This window comes from Hylobates moloch, unplaced genomic scaffold (genome assembly GCF_009828535.3).
Source record: "Hylobates moloch isolate HMO894 unplaced genomic scaffold, HMol_V3 SCAFFOLD_5, whole genome shotgun sequence".
Taxonomy (NCBI): Eukaryota; Metazoa; Chordata; class Mammalia; order Primates; family Hylobatidae; genus Hylobates; species Hylobates moloch.
In genome coordinates, this window is record NW_026652280.1 from 107,968,976 (window position 1) to 107,988,537 (window position 19,562).

At 43.6% G+C, this 19,562-nt stretch overlaps 1 protein-coding gene across 2 annotated transcripts; it reads left to right on the forward strand.

Annotated features, from left to right (window-relative positions):
- The first annotated feature begins 353 nt into the window (after positions 1–353).
- Positions 354–17,770, forward strand: REG4 (regenerating family member 4). 2 transcript variants are annotated; one of them, XM_032151951.2, is made up of 7 exons: positions 354–405; positions 2,626–2,802; positions 2,968–3,128; positions 8,660–8,757; positions 11,949–12,086; positions 13,196–13,301; positions 17,102–17,770. In XM_032151951.2, the coding sequence occupies exons 3-7, from the start codon at positions 3,062–3,064 to the stop codon at positions 17,167–17,169; spliced, it is 477 nt and encodes a 158-aa protein (XP_032007842.1). In that variant the 5' UTR covers positions 354–405; positions 2,626–2,802; positions 2,968–3,061; the 3' UTR covers positions 17,170–17,770. The 2 variants fall into 2 exon arrangements, with proteins under 2 accessions (XP_032007842.1, XP_032007841.1); XM_032151950.2 differs by lacking the exon at positions 2,626–2,802.
- The last annotated feature ends 1,792 nt before the right edge of the window (positions 17,771–19,562 follow it).

Sequence of the window (19,562 nt, forward strand, 5' to 3'; positions counted from 1 at the left end):
AAGAGAAATAAAGGAAATCCACAATACCAAGGCATGAAAAGACAGCCATGAAAAAGTAACACAAGGGGAGAGGAAGATGGGCTTATAACAGATTACAAGATGTTGTCAGCTTTAATAACGGGATGTGAAGAAAAGATTCTGTTTGCACACAGGGAGAGGTTCTTTTCCTGGCTAGTCAAAGCTCACCTTATGTACATCCTCAAGCCGTCTCTCATATGATTCATTTTTTTCACTGTAGATAAGACTTTTATGGATGGATTATTTTTCTCAGATAATATTATCACTTTATGATTAAAGATTATTAATTCCTGAGGCAAGAAGACATAAAAGCTCCAGAAACTTTGACTGGGACCACTGGAGACACTGAAGAAGGCAGGGGTCCTCAGAGTCTTGGTTGCCAAACAGGTAATCCTCCTTGCGCTTGATGTTGGGGGACTTTCTTTAAACATGTTTTCCTCTGTCAGCTATTAGCCAGGCCAGAAATGACAAACTGTATTTCTAGTGAGGCTTGTCAGGCTTTCTGTTGCTACGTTGTTTGATGTAAATTATTTACCTTCTTTTCTTCCTTCACTGTAAAGAGTATTGGCTTTGGTGTCAAGCTCTTGGGTTAAATCTTGGCTCTGCAGTCTGGTAGCTGGGAAACTTTAGAAAAGTTACTCAATCACAAGTGTCAGTGTCTTCATTTGTAATATGCGTTTATGGGATCTACAGTGCAGCTTTTTATTTATTTATTTATTTATTTATTTATTTATTTAATTTATTTTATTTTTTTTATGGAGTCTTGCTCTGTCTCCCAGGCTGGAGAGCAATGGTGCAATCTTGGCTCACTGCAACCTCTGCCTCCCAGGTTCAAGCAATTCTCCTGCCTCAGCCTCCTGAGTAGCTGCGATTACAGGCACTTGCCACTGCGCCCAGCTAACTTTTGTATTTTTTTATAGAGACAGGGTTGTGCCATGTTGGCCAAGCTGGTCTTGAACTTGTGACCTCAGGTGATCCACCCGTCCCGGCCTCTCAAAGTGCTGGGATTTCAGGCATGAGCCACTATGCCTGGCCCAGTGCAGCTTGCTCATGAACATGACATGTAGGCATTCGATGAATATCAGTTCACTAAAAATTATTCACAGATTAGTAAAAAAGGTGCTGCCTCTCCCTTTCCCCAGATGGTCACCTTGACAGAGAAATTCTGTTTGCGTTTTAAAGGGGGCTGAGGACATTGAAAATACACTATTACTTTTGGAAGGAAAGTTTAGCAAAGTGCAAGTTTCACGCAATGATTTAAAAAGAAGTAAGGGGTGGAGAAGGTCACATCCACACTCTCCAAGTTTTGTCTCATTCTCAGTTAACGTTGCCTTAAAGTGTTCATATGGACCCCAGAATCGATTTTCCAGAAAAGTCATCGTTTACATTATTCTCTTTAAGGAATCCATTATTTGAGAGTCAGATTTTATATTCAGATTTTTTAATCGTAAAGTATGATTAAATGTGAATTCAATGAATTAACTCATTTTAAGAATTATTTGGGAGGGAAATCTAGAACTCAGTTTCATATTTATGTTAAAACAAAGCCCAGACAGATGAAAATAGAAGAGAACGCTGATAAATATTTTAACCTTACATGACAGTAATGGCCAGTCTTTTGATATAAATTTAAAAATTATTTTTAAAAACATAAAAAATAACAGTATTTTTGAAAATTTCAGAATGGCAAAAATTATAATAAGTAAGAAAAATACAAACAGAAATACTATTAGTAACACGTGAAAGGCAATAAACATACAAAAAAGATCTCACAAATAAACATACAAAAAAGATCTCACAAACAATGAAATAGAAAAATGTGCAAAACTGTAAACTGAAAATTCACCACATACAAAAAGCAAATATTATATAAAAAGATGTTCAAATTCATTAGTAATTATAAAATATTTTAAAACGCTAAGGTTCTTCTTTAATTTACCAAAATTAACCAAAAACTTGACAAAATTAAGCATTCACTGGGAGCTTAGGGAACCAATCCTTTTAGTGCCCTATTAATGAGGTAAATGTCACAGCCCATACATTTTAACAAACGGTATTAAAATGACAATGTGCATGTTGTGTGATGCCACAACCCTATATATGAGAATTTGTACTAAAGAAGAAATAAAAAATGCATGAAAGTTATGTGAGTGAAAGACAATGTATTACAATCAATCTGTTTCTGAGAAACAAAACCAGGCTGTAAGACTATATGATCCTATTTTTATAAAATTGTACACAGAGAGAGGTGCATAGAAAGATATCTGCAGGCTACTCACCAAATTATTTATCTCCTGGAGATGGAATTTACTTCTTATTTTCTAGTTTTGCATTGATTTTCTAATAGTTCATGTGTTGTTTGCTCATGGGGAAAAGATAAAGTCGTGTTCTTTATTTTTAAAAATGATGTCAACTAAGTGTAAAGGAAAGAGTGCTGATGGAGTCAGATCTGCTTATAGCTGGTGTCCACGAACAAATGACTTCATACTTACTGACCTCAGGTTTTCTCATCTGTAAAATGTGGGTATTGGACACTGTGCTCACGTTTAATTTTAACATTTGAAAATTCAATGTCGGAGCCACTCTATTGGATTTTCTTGACAACAGAATGCCCATATCCGCCTTATCCGTGAGGAAGCTTGCCTTGGGCGCCCTCTGCTGGCCCTCCTGAAGCTAACGGGGCGAGTGCTCCGTGGTTTACAAATTGCCTCCATTCAGACTATGAAACTGTTCAGCCTGCTGTAGTTAGTTAGATCTCTGGCACTGGCCCAGGAGGTCTTGCAGGTAAGAACAAAATCTGTTAAAATTTTCTAACCTGTACATCTAACTTGAGATTCCCTTCATTATAAAGTCTGGATTTAGCCAGGAAAATATTGTATTATTTTCCTCCATATGTATTAGTTGGCATCTAGATTCCTGGGTCCTTCTCACCTGTGCAAATGTGTTCAGATTCGCAGATCAAGGAGAACCCAGGAGTTTCAAAGAAGCGCTAGTAAGGTCTCTGTGATCCTTGCACTAGCTACATCCTCAGGGTAGGAGGAAGATGGCTTCCAGAAGCATGCGGCTGCTCCTATTGCTGAGCTGCCTGGCCAAAACAGGAGTCCTGGGTGGTGAGTATCCATCACGTAGCTGGAACCGAGCTACAGCCAGTGTTCACACAGCCCATGTGGGACAGCCATCCATTTGCCCACAAAAACATTTAGGAACTGCAGGAAATAGGTTTTCAAACATGGAGATGAAAAACAAAGATAGGTAATAAAAAATTCAAGGGCTCTAGAATCCAACAAAACCCAATTCCCTATGATTATAACCCATACTTAAATCATCAGTTAAGTGTAAGTTATAATATTAATTTGGCAAGTTTATTGTGAAGGGCAGAGATAATGTGTTTAAAACATCTGTTGCCTAGCAGACTGTCAATAAGTCATAGCCATAATTAGAATTCCCCAATGCTTATGCACTGGTTTATCATTTTGAGCATTATTAGGGATTCCAGTTTGCAAGGTACCTACAATCTAGTTAGAGAGATGGCGCTTACACATTTATAGATCACACATCAAGTGCAAAGTAACATGGCAACAAAGTGGGTAGCAATATTGTAGAATCCACAATAGAGAAAGCAGGGGAGGAACAGTGTATGAGTGAGCTAAGAAGAAATGTCACAGAATACCAGAAATGGAAGGAAATGAAATGTGATCTCATCTGGTGTAATGTCTTTGTTCTATTTACAAGGAAAATGAATTCCAGAAAAGGGTAGAGATTTGCCCAACGTCACACGGTAAGACTACATGATGCCTGGGCTTCTAGTGCCTTTCACAGTCCTATGTGGCCTTGCTGGGTGTTGGACATGTAAGAGTGAGTGAAGAATCCATACTTGAGCATTGCCTCTGTTGAGAAGAGGGCTTCCAGAGGGGACCAGTGCTGTCTGTTACTTAGTACTGCTACTGCTGGGGAATGCCCTCGGCCAAGGGTAGGATGGTTTGGAAGGACATACTAAGAGAAGCAAGGTTCTTTGGGCATCGTTTTGGCCCCTATGGCTGCACTCTGTGGTCCTGGTCATAGTTATCCCTAATATGTATTTCATGGCTCTTTGTCTTCAACCCTACACCAGTTCACTGAACTATCTCAGGCTGCTCAGGACCTGTGGAACTCAGCCATGCAAGGGAAACCATGCAAGAGAGTGCAAGACTCTGGGGGGCTGCTCTTGAGCCCCTCCTGAAGAGCTGCCTTCTGTGGCCATTTCTATGTGGCCAGGTGGTTCCCTGCCACTCTTGTTCTGTGCTGACTTCTGATCTCCTTAATGAAACTTGAAATTTGCCGAAGCTATATCCTGGGGAATGTAATACAAGCCTCTTCCCATCCCTGGGATCTTACTAACCTCTCTGGCTTCTCTCCTGAAGAGGAGATGCAGACACAACATTCACCACAGGTCCTTCAATTTCTCTTTTCCAGGTAGATCTCCCTTCCAGCTGTAGAAGGACATTCTACTTATTCTTACTATCTTCGGGGAACCTCCCTTATGACATATCCTAAATGTTCTTTGCACTGCCGTACTTAAGAGAAATAGAGGAGACTTAGAAATTAATTTTCTCTCTCAGTGAAACGTTGTAGTGAATATTAAACTCTTATTGCTTCCACAGTGAGTTCTTTGTCTTGATACCTGCCCTTCACCGAAGCAATTCATGGCTTTGATTTAGTGAGTGGAGAGACATAGAGCAACATCATTTATGGACACTAAAAAACTTCATCTGGCTTATCTTCTCAAAACTATTACATAATAATGATGATGGGTTTCAATAGCTTCAGGTTTTAACTAGCTACTGTTTATTGAACAATTCCTATACACTAGGCTCTGTGCTAATCACTGTACGTGAATTATCTTCATTAATCTTCCCAACAACTGTGTGAAGAAGGCATATATTGTTGATCCCATTGTACAGACAAGAAAAGTAAAGCTACAAGAGATTAAATCGTGTTCCTAAAGTCATGCATGTAATAAGTAAGGGAGTAGAACGAGTATTAGAGTAGTCCAGGCAAGATGCTAGAAGCTGAAACCTCTTGACACTGCGTGTGTAGAGATGACGGGCTCTAGCACCATGTGAGGTGGGGTCAAGGTTCTAAGGCCACCATGGAAACATTGGCTTCTCTCCCAGTTTCCACCGCACTCCCCATCTGGGTAACCTCAGCAACTCGCCCCTATGATGAGGTTCCCTTCTCTGTACAATGGAAATGGTTATCCACACCTATCTCTCAGGGAGGCTCTGGCAATCAAACAAAATAATCTCAAAGAAAGTGCTTGACCCATGTAGGATTTACAGCAGTAACTTGAGTATCATTACTAAGATGACTAAGACTTGGAGTCAGACCGTCTGTCTGGGGTCAAATCTTGCCTTTATCATTTATTTGCTGTAGGATCCTGGGACATGATGACTTCTTTCTGCCTTTGTTTCTTCATCTGGAACATGGGAATAATGACAATAATGACAGGGTTATTATGAAGATGATTAGAATATATGTAAATGGCCTGGACCTGCATCGGGTACATAGTAAATGCTCAATAAATGTGTGGAGTAAGGCCGGGTGCCGTGGCTCACGCCTGTAATCCCAGAACTTTGAGACACCAAGGTGGGTAGATCACTTGAGCCCAGAAGTTCCAGATCAGCCTGGGCAATGTGGCAAAACTCCGTCTCTACTAAAAAAAAAAGTACAAAAAACTAGCCTGGTACGGTGGTGCTTGCCTGTAGTCCCAGCTACTTGGGAGGCTGAGGTGGGAGGATCACCTGAGCCCGTGAAGTCGAGGCTGCAGTGAGCCGAGATGGCGCCCCTGCCCTCCAGCCTGGGCGATGGGAGTGGGGTAGCTCAAGGCAGACCCATAGCGCAGCAGAGCAGCCATTAGTTGCATATCTAGGAGCTAAAATGTCTCCACCAGGGGGCTCACGGCCATAGCCAGGGGCAGAGGGGAGGGGAGAGAGATGAAGTGAGGAAGGAGGAGGGGGAGAAAAAGAAGGAAAGGCAGGGAACAGACAGTCACAGGCAAGGAGGGACACACATAGGCACAGAGAGAAAAGAGACAGAGTACAAAGACAGGGAGAGAACGGAGAGATATACAGAAAGTCAAAGACAGAGATGCACAAACAGAGAAAATTGAACACAGAAAGATGGTCAGACAGAGAGCAGCACTCAGAGAAACACAAACGGAGACAGAGAAAGGGGAGAAAGCGAAGAGAGAGAGTCGTGACTGTCTGGGCTCCGGCATGGTCCTCCAAGTCCTCTGCATGTGTCCCTAGGCCCTCTGCTTTCATGGCTTGGATCCAGGGGAAACAAAGACCATGGTGGTAGAGGGTCTGTCCTAACATGTTTGCTCACAGAATGCCAAGGACAGTTGCTTCAGAGTGCACAAGACCAAACCAGGAGCACCAGGTGTGATGCCAGGGGTCTTTGTCCTCGGGCCAAAGGTCAGAGATTTGGGTTCCTCTTTGCCACCTCTGTCAGAACAGTCTCACCAGTATTACATTGGAAGGCAGCTGTCCCTTTCTGAAACTCAAGCCCATGTCATTATCTGCCCTCTGGTAATCAATGGCCAGCCTTCTCTTAAGAAGATCAATTTTTACTTGAAGTGCAAGGATTTCTTTTCCTCCTGACAAAATAATCAAGGCAGCCCAGTTAATTATTTCTGTTGCTAAGTTTTGAATTTCTCATTTTTATAAAGGTTGGGAGGGTTGGTGGCAGTAACATGGATTTTTAAATCATAGAGAACTGGATCCGCAAAGCAGCTTTTCCATCTCACTGTGTGACCATGGGCAGATGACCACCCTGAACCTGTTTTCTCACCTCCTCAAGCAATTATGATAAAAATGCAATATGGATAAAACACTTAACATGGTGCCTGCCATCAAGAAAGCACCTTGCAGGGTGAGGGGCAGAAAGGGGAGGGGAGAGAGATAGAAAAGTGAGGAAGGAGGAGGGAGAGAAAAAAGAATGAGAGCAGAAAACAGTCACAGACAAGGAGGGACACACAGAAACACAGAAACAAAAGAGACCGAGATGTAGACAGAGTGCAAAGACAGGGAGAGAACAAAGAGATGATAGAAAGTCAAGCACCTTATCTACAAAAGCTGGTGACAGTGGTACTAGTAGTAACAGCAATGGCATAAAGGCTGCATTTTATTTATCATAAAATTATGTTCATATTTCTGAATGTAGTAGAAGATGAAGCATTTAAATATATGAATATCTTTGCTGTTTGTTTGTAGTATATTTGACATACTCACTGAAACCTTTCCTGCCTTGCCTTGGCTAGGTTCGTCATTATTCATTATTCATGGGTACAAGGAATAGCACATACAAAGGATCTAAAGCTACACTGAGCATTCACATTCCAAGACGGAGCTGGGACTGTGGCATAGAAGGATGTGGCTGGATAGGGGCTTACAACCAGGTTATAAAATCTCTTACATGCTAGATGAGAAGAGAGCTCATCTGAAAGCAATCGGGAGCCCTGGGAGATGTATAGGCAGGGGCTGAAATAAAACAGAAGAGTGGGGCAAACAAGCGACAGTAGTATCATTTGAATGAGGAGAGAGAAAATGCTGTTATGACAGCTGCAGTCTGCGGACCTCCCTTATGGAAGGAAATACTTTTGCACCCACCATGGTGTCAGAAGATAGCCACATAGTCACAAAGCCTACACTTGCTAGCTTGACATCCCCTTGATCACCTGGTGCCTTTGTACATCCAGCCATCTCCCCCTCTTTATAAACCTTCAGATTCAGTGACATGGCACATTCACCAATGGACTAGCAGGAAAAGCATGTGCCTCCCTGAATCATGGATTCCTTTGCTTCTAGGCCCTGGCTCTTTCCTATTTCTGCCATGGTTGCCTGACAGACACCCTGTACTTAAGGCAGACTTAAGTGCTTGCTGTTTCTATGCATATCTTCACATTCCTGCCTCCTTTGCCTAAAATGTTCCCTCCCCTAGTACTGACACATAGCCCACCTATGCTCAAGTTCCAGTCAAGTTGCCATGTAACCCTTCCCTTGTCTCCCAGGCCAGAGTGACTTCTCCCTCCTTGGAATGCCCCAAACTACCAATTTGTGTCCCTCATCCACTCTTGTGATGCCTTAAATTATAGTTGTTCGACCTTCACTGCTAACACAAGATTCTGCCAGCTGCTGAGAATCTATTCCAATTATGAGTGTCTATCTAGTCCAATTATGTATGTATGTATATTCCAATTATGCATTCCAGAACTGGGGAGATAACCACAGCATGGGTTCAGGGGACCCACTGGACTCACTGGACCCAGTGTGAGGCAGATCAGGCTAAAACTCCATTGATCACCTGACTTCCATAACCCCTACTCTGACTGGTGGAGCGCAGTGACATTTTCTTGGAATTAGTGTCTGCTTAGAGGCAGTGTCCAGTAATCGCAGAAACACAGTCACATTGGTAAAAGGTCATAGGTCCCTTTGGGAAAAGCCAGAAGAAGGGTAAGGTGTATACATTTTTGGCAGTGTAGCAGGAATCTTCATGAAGAGACTCTCTTCATTCAAGGGGTTCCTGATTGCAAACTGTATCAAGTCTGGGAATTGATTGTTTTTGCTATCATAACGTGCAATTGCCTTTTGTTTATGTGCAGATATCATCATGAGACCCAGCTGTGCTCCTGGATGGTTTTACCACAAGTCCAATTGCTATGGTTACTTCAGGAAGCTGAGGAACTGGTCTGATGCTGAGGTAAGAAATTTGCAGCCTGCTTGGCCTGGCCTTTCTAGAGTAAAGGACCAGCCATAGCCCCAGATCTCATTTGATTCAGGATCAAGTGTCCTTCCTGGGCACTATGAAGAGAAGCCCCTTTGGCTGGTGAGATGGAGAGAAGAGAGTTGTGTGTTCAGCTCATTCAATTCTGTAAGCATTGCTGAAGCAGGTGCTGTATGCCAGACTCTAGATGGGCTACAAGCACATACGGATACATAGAAAATAGCCCCTACCCTCAGCAAGCTCAATGTCTGTAAAGGAGACAGAAATACATCAATCAAAGCAGGAAGAGAAGATGAGGAATTCACAGAAAGGATAATGGAGTTCCTGTATGAGATTTACCAGAAAGAGTGGTGTGTAGACACGCCTGGAGCAGACATCTTGGAGCCACTGACAGAAGGTGAAGCAGTCCAAGAAAATGTGGAAACTTTTCCGCTGCTCTACACAGTCCACAAACGTGTCCATTTTATTTCATTGAAGCTTTGTCTGAGAGATAACCAAATAGACAGTCAAAGTAAGTTATCTCAGCCACATCTGGGGAGTGGATGCTGCTGAATTGTGATTAATTGGGGGAGCCATATAGGTACATTTGACATGATCTGGGCCCATAAAGTCTTAGAATCCCTGTATAAAATGAGACAATGAAAAACAGAAAACCAAACAAACAAACAAACAAAAAAAAACAAGAATGAAGCACCTACCACATGCCAGCTACTGAGGCTATGAACGTATTCTCTGGCCTTAGAAAGCTCAGGATTAATGCAGAATTGCGACATTTAAACAGAACATTTCAATACAGCATGAGTATAAATGACTTTCCCAAGTTTACACTGAGAGTAACTGACATAGCAACCCCAGCAAAGTCTGAGCTGAGTCCTGAATAATTGTATGAAAAGGGGAGAGAAACAGAGTGAAGAAAGGGTTTCCCAGACTCTGCCCCCAGAAAGAAAATGAGCTCGTGGAGAGGAATAGACTTTCTCTGTGAAAACAAAGGGAACAAAGAGGAAGATGTCTGGGAACTGAGAAGTAATAGAGACCTGAGTTTACATCACTACTCTGCCACTCCCTAGGTACCTCCCTTTACCTGTTTCCCTACTGGAAAGTGGGATAATACTTTTTACCTTATGGACTTGTCAGGAGGATTCATTAAAACAACTAGCATAAAGCCTATGGCACATGGTAGATGCCAATTCAGGGTCTCAAGAAAGAACAGCCCACAGGATTGACACTGAACCTTAATAAAGCTAACAGGACCAGGGTGCAGAGAGGGTGCTAGGACGGCGAAGCCAAAGAGGACCCCTCAAACCCAACAAGAGCTGTGCGGCTCCCTGATTCCTTGCCAGTGTCGCTACTGCCCTTGGCTCTTGAGACCCCTGGAAGCTGATGGAGGCAACGTGAGAAGCACATAGATATCTGACCTTGAGCTTGAGAGGCAGAGGCCTGAGTTCTAGTTACAGCTCCAGCAGTACCAGTTGTGTGGACTGGAGGGAGGCTATCACGTACATACTCCGAGCCTCCAAGCCTGTTTCCCCTTCTGACACAGGATCTTTTGTGGCTGGTATACATTGGGCACTCAATAAATGCTGTCTGGTCATCTGGCTGGCAGGCCTCATGGGCCTGAGAATTAAATAGAATTACAGTGATAGAAACATGCTGGTATTGTAAATGGTTTGTAAGTGTGAGGACTAAATTATTATTAAATAGTAATCACATCTAATCTTGGGTAAGTTAGTAAAAGCAAGAATGGGAGCAGTAAAAACCTAAGCAACCCAAACTAAAATTTTATTGAATTAATTCAATTTCTTGTCATGTAACACAACCCCAGAAGAGAATAAAATAAAGTTTATATACACACATCCATATATATAAACATTTGCCTTGTTTAATTGAACAATAGATTTCTGGTTACAGAATAAGAATTTATCATGTCATGTGTTTCATACAATCCTTAAAACAGTGAGTGATTACCATCTATTTGCCCACAAGAAAAAGTCAGATTGCATGGCCTTGGATATGAAAGAAGACAGCACTTTTGCAAAGGAAGAAGGAAAAGTTAGGGATCGATTTGCAGACACACAGGAGTAAAACAGATTTGGGATTAGAGCTGAAAGTTTTAAAAGTTGCAACAAAGCAGATAGTTACATATCTGCCTCTAGTGCTCAGGAAACCCCCAAATCCAACCAGATTTGGCGGCATGGTTACTGTTGGGGAAAGACAAAGGGGTGGGCACATTCAACTCCAATCGGCAGGAGTTCTACACCAGCACGGGGAGCAGTCTCCTCTCCTCTAGAGGATCACCTCACATGTTTAGGCAATTAATCCACGCCCATTCACTAGCAAGTCAAAATAAGTTACAGACCACTGTTTACAACTTACAGTGTGTTATTCTTATGTAACATAGGGTAATAATAATTTAAAATAAACACAATATAGGCTTAGGAATTAGGGAGAGCTGGGCTCTCTTCCTGTGTCCAGTTGCCCATTCCTGATTCTCTGTATCCCCATCCATAAACTAAAGGTGGGCCCCACCTCCTTAGGCTGCTGTTAGGACTGAATGGTGAGGTGCCCAGTGTATTGGAGGTGTCCCGCAAACAGCACTGCCGTAATGTCTGTTCTCCGATGCACATTGTGTTCACATACTGACACCTCTAAAATCAGGTGTGTGCTACAAACACTCTGTGTCACAGTGTATCATAGATTCATTGACAGTGATTTTATTTTCTTTCTTTGTGGGACACAAAATAATGGCACATTTTACAATCAGCAGTTTCTTAGATCTGTTGAAATGCAGTACTATAATACAATAGGCCTCATGACAGGTCCTAGGTAGCAGTAATTATTTTACAGATGAAGAAACTGAGCGTCAGAGAGGTGAAGTGACTTGTCAAGGTCACATACACCACTGAGAGGCAAGACCAGGACCCCGGGCACGTCCTCAGACCCTAAATCTCTTGCCCTGGCCTTGTACTGCCTCTTTTTCTGAGACCCAATGCTGCAGCAGTTGTGTTTTTTCCCAGGGTGGCAGGAAGCCTTCTGTGGGGTTTAGAGCACGATGTGTGGAGGAAGTGGGGGCTGCGTGAGTCCCTCCTTCTTGGCACGCTAGCGTTCTGAGGAGAGGGCTGTGCTTTAAACGTGCAGGCATCATTAACAGGACCTCTCCTTGTACATAGCTCGAGTGTCAGTCTTACGGAAACGGAGCCCACCTGACATCTATCCTGAGTTTAAAGGAAGCCAGCACCATAGCAGAGTACATAGGTGGCTATCAGAGAAGCCAGCCCGTATGGATCGGCCTGCATGACCCACAGAAGGTAACCTCAGACTTGGCTACAAAGGCCCTCTTGGGAAAGCCAGGCTGGCATCCTCTTTTTGGGGAATGGCCTCCCAGCCTATAACAAGGACACAGCGGGTGGATCTTCTCCAGATGTCCCTCTAGCTGACGGAGACCAAAGCCTCAAGGTCAGGGGCCCAGTTCTGGCCCTTGGTGGAGGATATGATTTACATGACTCCATTGTATAGATCTTTGTCTAATTAAGGCCCTCCTGAATGGCAGAACACAAAATTACCAGCTTCCTAGAGCCTTAAAAAGTTTGTCTGTGTGTGTGTGTGTGTGTGTGTGTGTACACACAGGCCTATTATGAGACAGATTAATCAAATCTCCATTGGATCTTGAGTTAAAGTTGAAAATTTTCAGCTAGCCTTTTTTTTAGATGCTGTAATTTTTTTTATGTTATCCTTGGTGTTTTTCACTGTAACTTCCTGTTCTTTTCATCAATACCTCTTGTAAGAAATGACGTGAGCGGTCTTTGTAAGGAACAGCTGGTTGGTGAGGTCTAGGTGTGGGGTCTTCAGTTCACAGATTCTTGGCGGGGCTTCTTTAGTTGACTCAGACAAACACAGGGAACATAAAGCGGGAAGCCCCATACTTCCTGCTTTTTAATAAAACTGCCAAAGATACCACATATTTGTTCACCCTCTTTCATGAATATGTATGTGTTCATCCTTTAGTATTTGTCTATAAACATCTTAAGGCTTTTTCTCTTTTTGAATATTATGTTACAGAAAAACAGATCATCCTTTACCATAGTTGTTACAAATATTTCATACAATTATTTTTTTAATGTCATTTACTTGACTATCAGAAATTTTACGTTTACGTATTCACATTGCTATCAATCAGAATCCTGTCATTCAGATGGAGTAAATATTTACATCTAGTTCTATTTTTTGCGGTAATATTGGTAATGTTTTCCTATTAGTGGTTGAGTGGAATGACTTTCTCTTTTCCCTTCTTCAAGCATTTCTGTAGTTTCCCAATATTTGCAATGAAAACCATGTTTTAAAGGGGACTGAGGGGACTTCCTTGGCTGTGGCAGGTGGGTTGCTGAGCTGTACACTTCTCCATCTCCTGTTGTTGCAGAGGCAGCAGTGGCAGTGGATTGATGGGGCCATGTATCTGTACAGATCCTGGTCTGGCAAGTCCATGGGTGGGAACAAGCACTGTGCTGAGATGAGCTCCAATAACAGTAAGTTCTAATGTACCACCCCTCACCACTTCCCAATGCGCAGACTCTTCCCTTTACCTAATAAGCACAAAAATAGGCACGGGGCAGCCCTGCACTCCTCATTCCACACCAACAACTCTTTTCTCCAGCAGGGCAGTGGCCTTGCCACAGACATTGGTTACCAACCTTCAGTCCTTTGTGATCACTTTGCAGTCTTTGTCATATCAATGTACCAGCTGTTCTGTTATTTACTCAATATTTTCTTTAAATCCATTCTTTTTTTCTGAAATACACTTTTAAAATCACATTCTATACCATGAGGGGGATATATATCCCATTTTGGGAAACCCAGACCACAGGGAGTAAATATATGTGGTGAAAACAGATAAATCTCTTCTGACTTCTTTGAAATGAGGGTTTGCCATGAGCCCTGGAAAGCCAGTCTTTGCCTGAGTTCTTCCCTCCTGTCTGTTTCCCTGAATCCCGTCCCCAGAATGTGGTGGCCTGAAGCTCAGCGCAGGCCTCACACACTCACGTGAGCCTTCTCCTTTCCATGGCCTGCTTTCATTCTTTGTCTTTATGCTCATGATTTAGACTTTTCAGCATTCATGCTTGTGACATCTTGGGCTGGATACTTCTTGGTTGTGGGGGCTATCCTGTACATTGCAGGAGGTTGAGCAGCATCCCCAGTCTCTAATCAGTAGGTGCCAGTAGCACTCCTTCTCCCAGGTCATGACAATCAAAAATGTCTCCAGGCATAGCCAAGTGTTTCCTGTGGGGGGCAAATTTACCCCCTGGTGAGAACCATGATTAATAAGCCGTGTAGAAAACTTCAGCTGTACAAGATCACAGAATATTAAAGAATACTCAATGCCAAAGGTCGTATACTTGAGAATATCCCAGTGGGTCTAATAGGCCATCATAGTGACACCAGGACCCCCTGCCAGCCAAGAAGTCGGCCTGGGGCAGGCCTGGGCTGAGGTCTCAGCTATTGGGCTGGGGTAGGGAGGGACTCGGTCACCCCTAGCTGGACATGGGGGCAGTTTACTGTTGTCAGAGGAATAAACTTATACGAAGGAAAGAGAGAGTGAGAAAACTTTCTAACAGCATGAGGCGAAGGGCAGGCATGAGAAGACACACTCTGAGGAAAGCCCTCAGAGATAAACAGCCATAGAGGGGATTTTCACAGACCAGTGAGAGCACAGCTGCTGCTGTTCAAGGCAGAAGTCAGCTCAGATGGAAAGAACACAACCAAAACCAATAGGTAGAGGCTACCAACAAGTGGATTTTTACTCTAATCAAGGAAAAAACTTTAAACAGTTAGCATTGCTCAAACACATAATGAGCTACCCCAGGAAGTAGTGAGAAACCTTATAACCGGAGTTAACCAAGCAAAAGGTGGACATTGTAGTTGTTATTGCAGTTGACGCATTAAAAGTGTTAGAAGCGAGGCTCCGCGGCACAAAAGAATCAAATGAGGAACACTGTAAAAATACCAACATCAGAGGTTTGCTTTTCAGACCTGCAGCATCAGAATCTCTGGGGCTGGAGGCCAGACCCGCTTTGGGAGCAGTAGGCCAGATGCCTCCCTAAGTCCCTCACATTCCCCAGATTCTGACATTCCCACTGGACAAAGTTCTCAAACAAAAGTCCTTTTCCTGTGAGTCGATGATCACATCAGCAAAATTCAGTAGCGAAGTTGCCTCTGTTGTGTGGATGGGAACCAGAAGCCTGAAGCTGTCTGAGAACAGCACGTCTTTCGGTTCCTTTCCTTTCCCGTGGTTACTCACCCAGCTCGTGGCTGTCAGAACACAGGCTCTCAAGGCAGAAAAGCACAAGGAATGAAGCAAGGATTTGAGAAAAACTGGTGGAAGGTAGAATTTAAAAGCACATCCCCCTCAGCCACATCAGTACAATGGATTTTGCTCCCCACTCACTTTCTAATTTTTTTTAAATTCAAAATGTATAATATTAATGCCCCAATATACAGCCACACACACATTCTTGTTCTCTCTTTGTGACAGGGCTGTTCCTTTTTTATAACTCTTTAGAAAGAATCCCAGAGCGTTTTACTGTGTGTGTCCCTCTCTCACCCTTTCTGACTCTCCCCTTTACATCAAAATGTGTTTTGTGACTCCAGAAAATTGAAGCTTGCAATGTTTCCTGATGGTCCACTTTGAGACATTTAATAATGAGAACCTGGGTTTTGCAGTTGGAAAAGAAATTTCATATTCAGTATACATTGAGGTCAAGAGCATGGGTTCTGCATTCTGAATGCCCAGGGTAGAATTCCAGCTCCTCCTAGCTGAGCTGTGTGACCCTGTGCAGATCTCTGACTTCTCTGTGCCTCAAATGCCTCTTTATAAAAAGGAGGAAATAATCGCCCTAATCATCTGAATACATGTGGCATGCTTATCACGTGCAAGCTAGGCTCATGGCTCCGTGGCCTGGAGAAAAGGGAAAGTAAGGTCTCTCACTCACTCTTCCCTGAACTCTGCCTCCGATGAGGTGGGAAAAGCAGACCTCTCTAGCTTAGTGCCTGTAGTGAGCTGTGCTGTGCTTGATTGTTTGAAGCTGCTATTCTAGCTTATCCACAGGCTCAATGGGCAGCAACCTCAAAAGGACCCGCTGATGAGAGAGTCAGTCTCGTGCCTGGCCCATGGCCTTGTGCCGTATTCTCTTTGCCCCACACTGTGAAAGTACCCACAAGCTTGCAGGCCCTGTTTCATTTATACTCTGTGGTCCCTGTGCTGAGCATTATGGATGTAGGCATGGGCAGGCCCCATCCTCTGTGGCTCCTGAGAACTAGGAGTGGGAGGGGCACACCTCACCCCCTCCTCTCCCCAGGGCTCTCACCCACCCACATGCACCGGGAACAGGGCCAGATCTGCAGGTCAGGGCCCAAGCAGACACCTAGCCAGGGAACAACTCCTTGATCTGCTGCAGATACCCATGGAAGACAAGTGATGCTGTGGAGCTTGGCTTCTGGGAGGGAAATAGCTCGATCTTACCTCAAAAATACTTCTGTCCTTCAAAAGGCCACCTCTGCCTTGGGCTCTCTCCTTTTTCATAAGCAGGTGGCCTGTTGGGATGTGAGTGGCTTTAGCAGCCTTCAGTTCTTTGAACTTTGAACAGGAGCTTCTTAGATCCTCAGCTGTGGGCTTGAGGACAGGCCACCCTCAGATCCTCACTGCATCCTGCCTCAACACAAGAGCCCCTCATTCTCAGTTGATTCATGTCAACCCCTGCCTTTCCTCAAAAGCAGTGCTGGAGTGGAGATTTTGCCATGGTGTGTGACATTTAAAGTGTTTTTCTTTCATTGGGAAAGTTAGTATCTGTATTACGGTTCTCTAGGGAAACAGAAGTAGTTGGATGTATATATAGAGAGACAGAGATTTACTTTGAGGAATTGGCTCATGCAATTGTGGGGGCTGTCAAGTCTCAAAACCGCAGGACAGGCCAGCAGGCTGGAAATTCTTGCAGGACTTAATGTTGTTGTCCTGAGTCCAAAGACGGTCTGGAGGCAGAATTTCTTCCTCTTTGGGAGACAGGTCTTTTCTCTTAAGGCTTTCAATTGATTAGAGGAGGCCCACCCACATGATGGAGGGTCATCTGCTTTACTCAAAGTCTACTGATTGTTAAACATTAATCACATCTAAAAAACACCTTCACAGCAATCAGACAACTGTACATCATAGTCTAGCTAAGTTGACACATAAATCATATCGCCTTATCTACGATTCCAAGAAAAACACCCAGATAACTCTGGCAAGCTCAGTATAGGACTGAATGGATTTAAATGTCTGTTTATTTTCTTGCAGACTTTTTAACTTGGAGCAGCAACGAATGCAACAAGCGCCAACACTTCCTGTGCAAGTACCGACCATAGAGCAAGAATCATGATTCTGCTAACTCCTACACAGCCCCGTCCTCTTCCTTTCTGCTAGCCTGGCTAAATCTGCTCATTATTTCAGAGGGGAAACCTAGCAAACTAAGAGCGATAAGGCCCCTACTGCACTGGCTTTTTTAGGCTTAGAGACAGAAACTTTAGCATTGGCCCAGTAGTGGCTTCTAGCTCTAAATGTTTGCCCCGCCATCCCTTTCCACAGTATCTTTCTTTCCTCCTCCCCTCTCTCTGGCTGTCCCGAGCAGTCTAGAAGAGTGCATCTCCAGCCGATGAAACAGCTGGGTCTTTGGCCATAAGAAGTAAAGATTTGAAGACAGAATGAAGAAACTCAGGAATAAGCCTCTAGCCCCCTTCAGCTTCTACACCCCTCTGCCCTCTCTGCATTGCCTGCACCCCACCCCAGCCACTCAACTCCTGCTTGTTTTTCCTTTGGCCATGGGAAGGTTTACCAGTAGAATCCTTGCTAGGCTGATGTGGGCCATACATTCCTTTAATAAACCATTGTGTACATAAGAGGTTGCTGTGTTCCAGTTCAGTAATGGTGAATGTGGAAAAGTGAAATAAGACCAAGAAATACACCCAAGTGCTTCTTCGTATCCTTCATCTGAGTCTCTGCCTCCTCCACCCCAGCAACAGCACTGGTTCAAGGAGAGGAGAGATGCAAGTGATATGCCTGCCAACTTCTGAGCAGGGTTGGGCGAGTGGGTGCTATTTAGTTGTGAGTGCTTCTCAGCTTATGAGGGGGATGACAGTCACAGCAGGTATGGTGAAGCTGACCTGGACCCTGGACACTCATCTCCCCCACTGCCACTGGCAACCTGTGTGGCCTTGTGTGACTCTCTTTGCCCTGTGAGGTTTGCAATGGCTTATGCGGTGGTTACTTCAATAATGAGGAGGTGATTTTGCCTGCAAACAGATATATGAGTCCCTAGGTCACGAATCTGCATGGTCATGTAAAAAGAAGCAAATATGGACTCAATGATTATAGCGTATGGCTGTGGTATGATCACATTCGCATTCCTTAAAGGGAAATGCCACCAGACAGGAGAGGCCATGTGGGTTGGCCGTGCAGTTCAGGCAGTGTAGATCGCCACTTGCTTCATCCATGATGTGCTGCCAACCAGCAAACACACTCAGTTTTATTCCCTAGTCTGAGAACACTCCCTCTCATCTTAGCAACTATTGAGTGCTGGCTGAAAGAACAGTAAAATGAAAGGGGAAAGGGAAGTCATGGAGCCTCGGCCCTAACCAGTTCTGCTTCTACTCTGCCTTCCTTTCTTCTTCCTTCCTCCATCACACCCTTGTCATTCTTTTGGTTGTCAAAGAGGAAAACACCAGGAAGAATGTATTGCTCCTCTCAAGTATAAAATTCCTGGATAACCCAAAAGATAAATCTCCTAATAGTGATATTTCAGACAAAGTGACAGGCAAATGGAAAAGGCTCATTCTTTCGAAGCATATAGTTAGCTTCAGCAAAACTGCAACCACCAGCTCCCTAGAGGGTTCTGGGCAAGTCACTGTCAGAGAAACAGACAAAATTATCAGACTGCATTATAGAGATAAAAGATAAATTGGGGTGGCTCACGCCTGTAATCCCAGCACTTTGGGAGGCCGAGGCGGGCAGATCACGAGGTCAGGAGATGGAGACCATCTTGGCTAACATGGTGAAACCCTGTCTCTACTGAAAATACAAAAAAAATTAGCCAGGTGTAGTGGCGGGCACCTGTAGTCCCAGCTACTCAGGAGGCTGAGGCAGGAGAATGGCGTGAACCCGGGAGGCGGAGCTTGCAGTGAGCCGAGATCTCACCACTGCACTCCAGCCTGGGAGACTGAGCAAGACTCTGTAGTATTACCTGTAGGAACCGAAAAAAAAATGCAAAGGAAACGTGGCTGAGAATATCTCAGAGAGGTAGAAGCTCTCAGTTTTTTCTGACTATGGCACATATGAAAGTTAAAAAAAAACATGATGGCCCACCTCCCTCTCCTAATTTATTTGCTTTTTCAAGAGGAAAAATACCTCATGATAGCAAAGAAGTAGAGATGAACAAAGTAAAAATCAAAAAAATTACAGATAGCAAATCTACTGAGACAAAATAAAGTCATCATTCTATAAATATTTATAATATATAAAAATATTTACAATATATTTAAAAATAGTTCCAACTGAAAAGCATCACCAACTTAAGACCATCTTGGCGATATAATAATAACAAGGCTCCCTCCCTGCAATTGCTGAAATGCTGACAGTCTGCATGTGCACATACGCTGGGAAAGGCATGGATAAGCAGTCACCCATCTTATTGGAAGGCTGGGATAGTACGGAGTTAATTCTAGAACTGTCATGATTTTCATTTACGTATGTAAAATTTTAATAA

What these genes read in the sequence shown, in the direction of transcription:
- REG4 (XM_032151951.2), top strand. Translation starts at nt 3,062, where the DNA reads ATGGCTTCCAGAAGCATGCGGCTGCTCCTATTGCTGAGCTGCCTGGCC. An exon ending in GGAACTGGTCTGATGCTGAG is followed by an intron (nt 8,758 to 11,948) that starts GTAAGAAATTTG and finishes CCTTGTACATAG; the next exon opens with CTCGAGTGTCAGTCTTACGG. An exon ending in GCCTGCATGACCCACAGAAG is followed by an intron (nt 12,087 to 13,195) that starts GTAACCTCAGAC and finishes CTGTTGTTGCAG; the next exon opens with AGGCAGCAGTGGCAGTGGAT.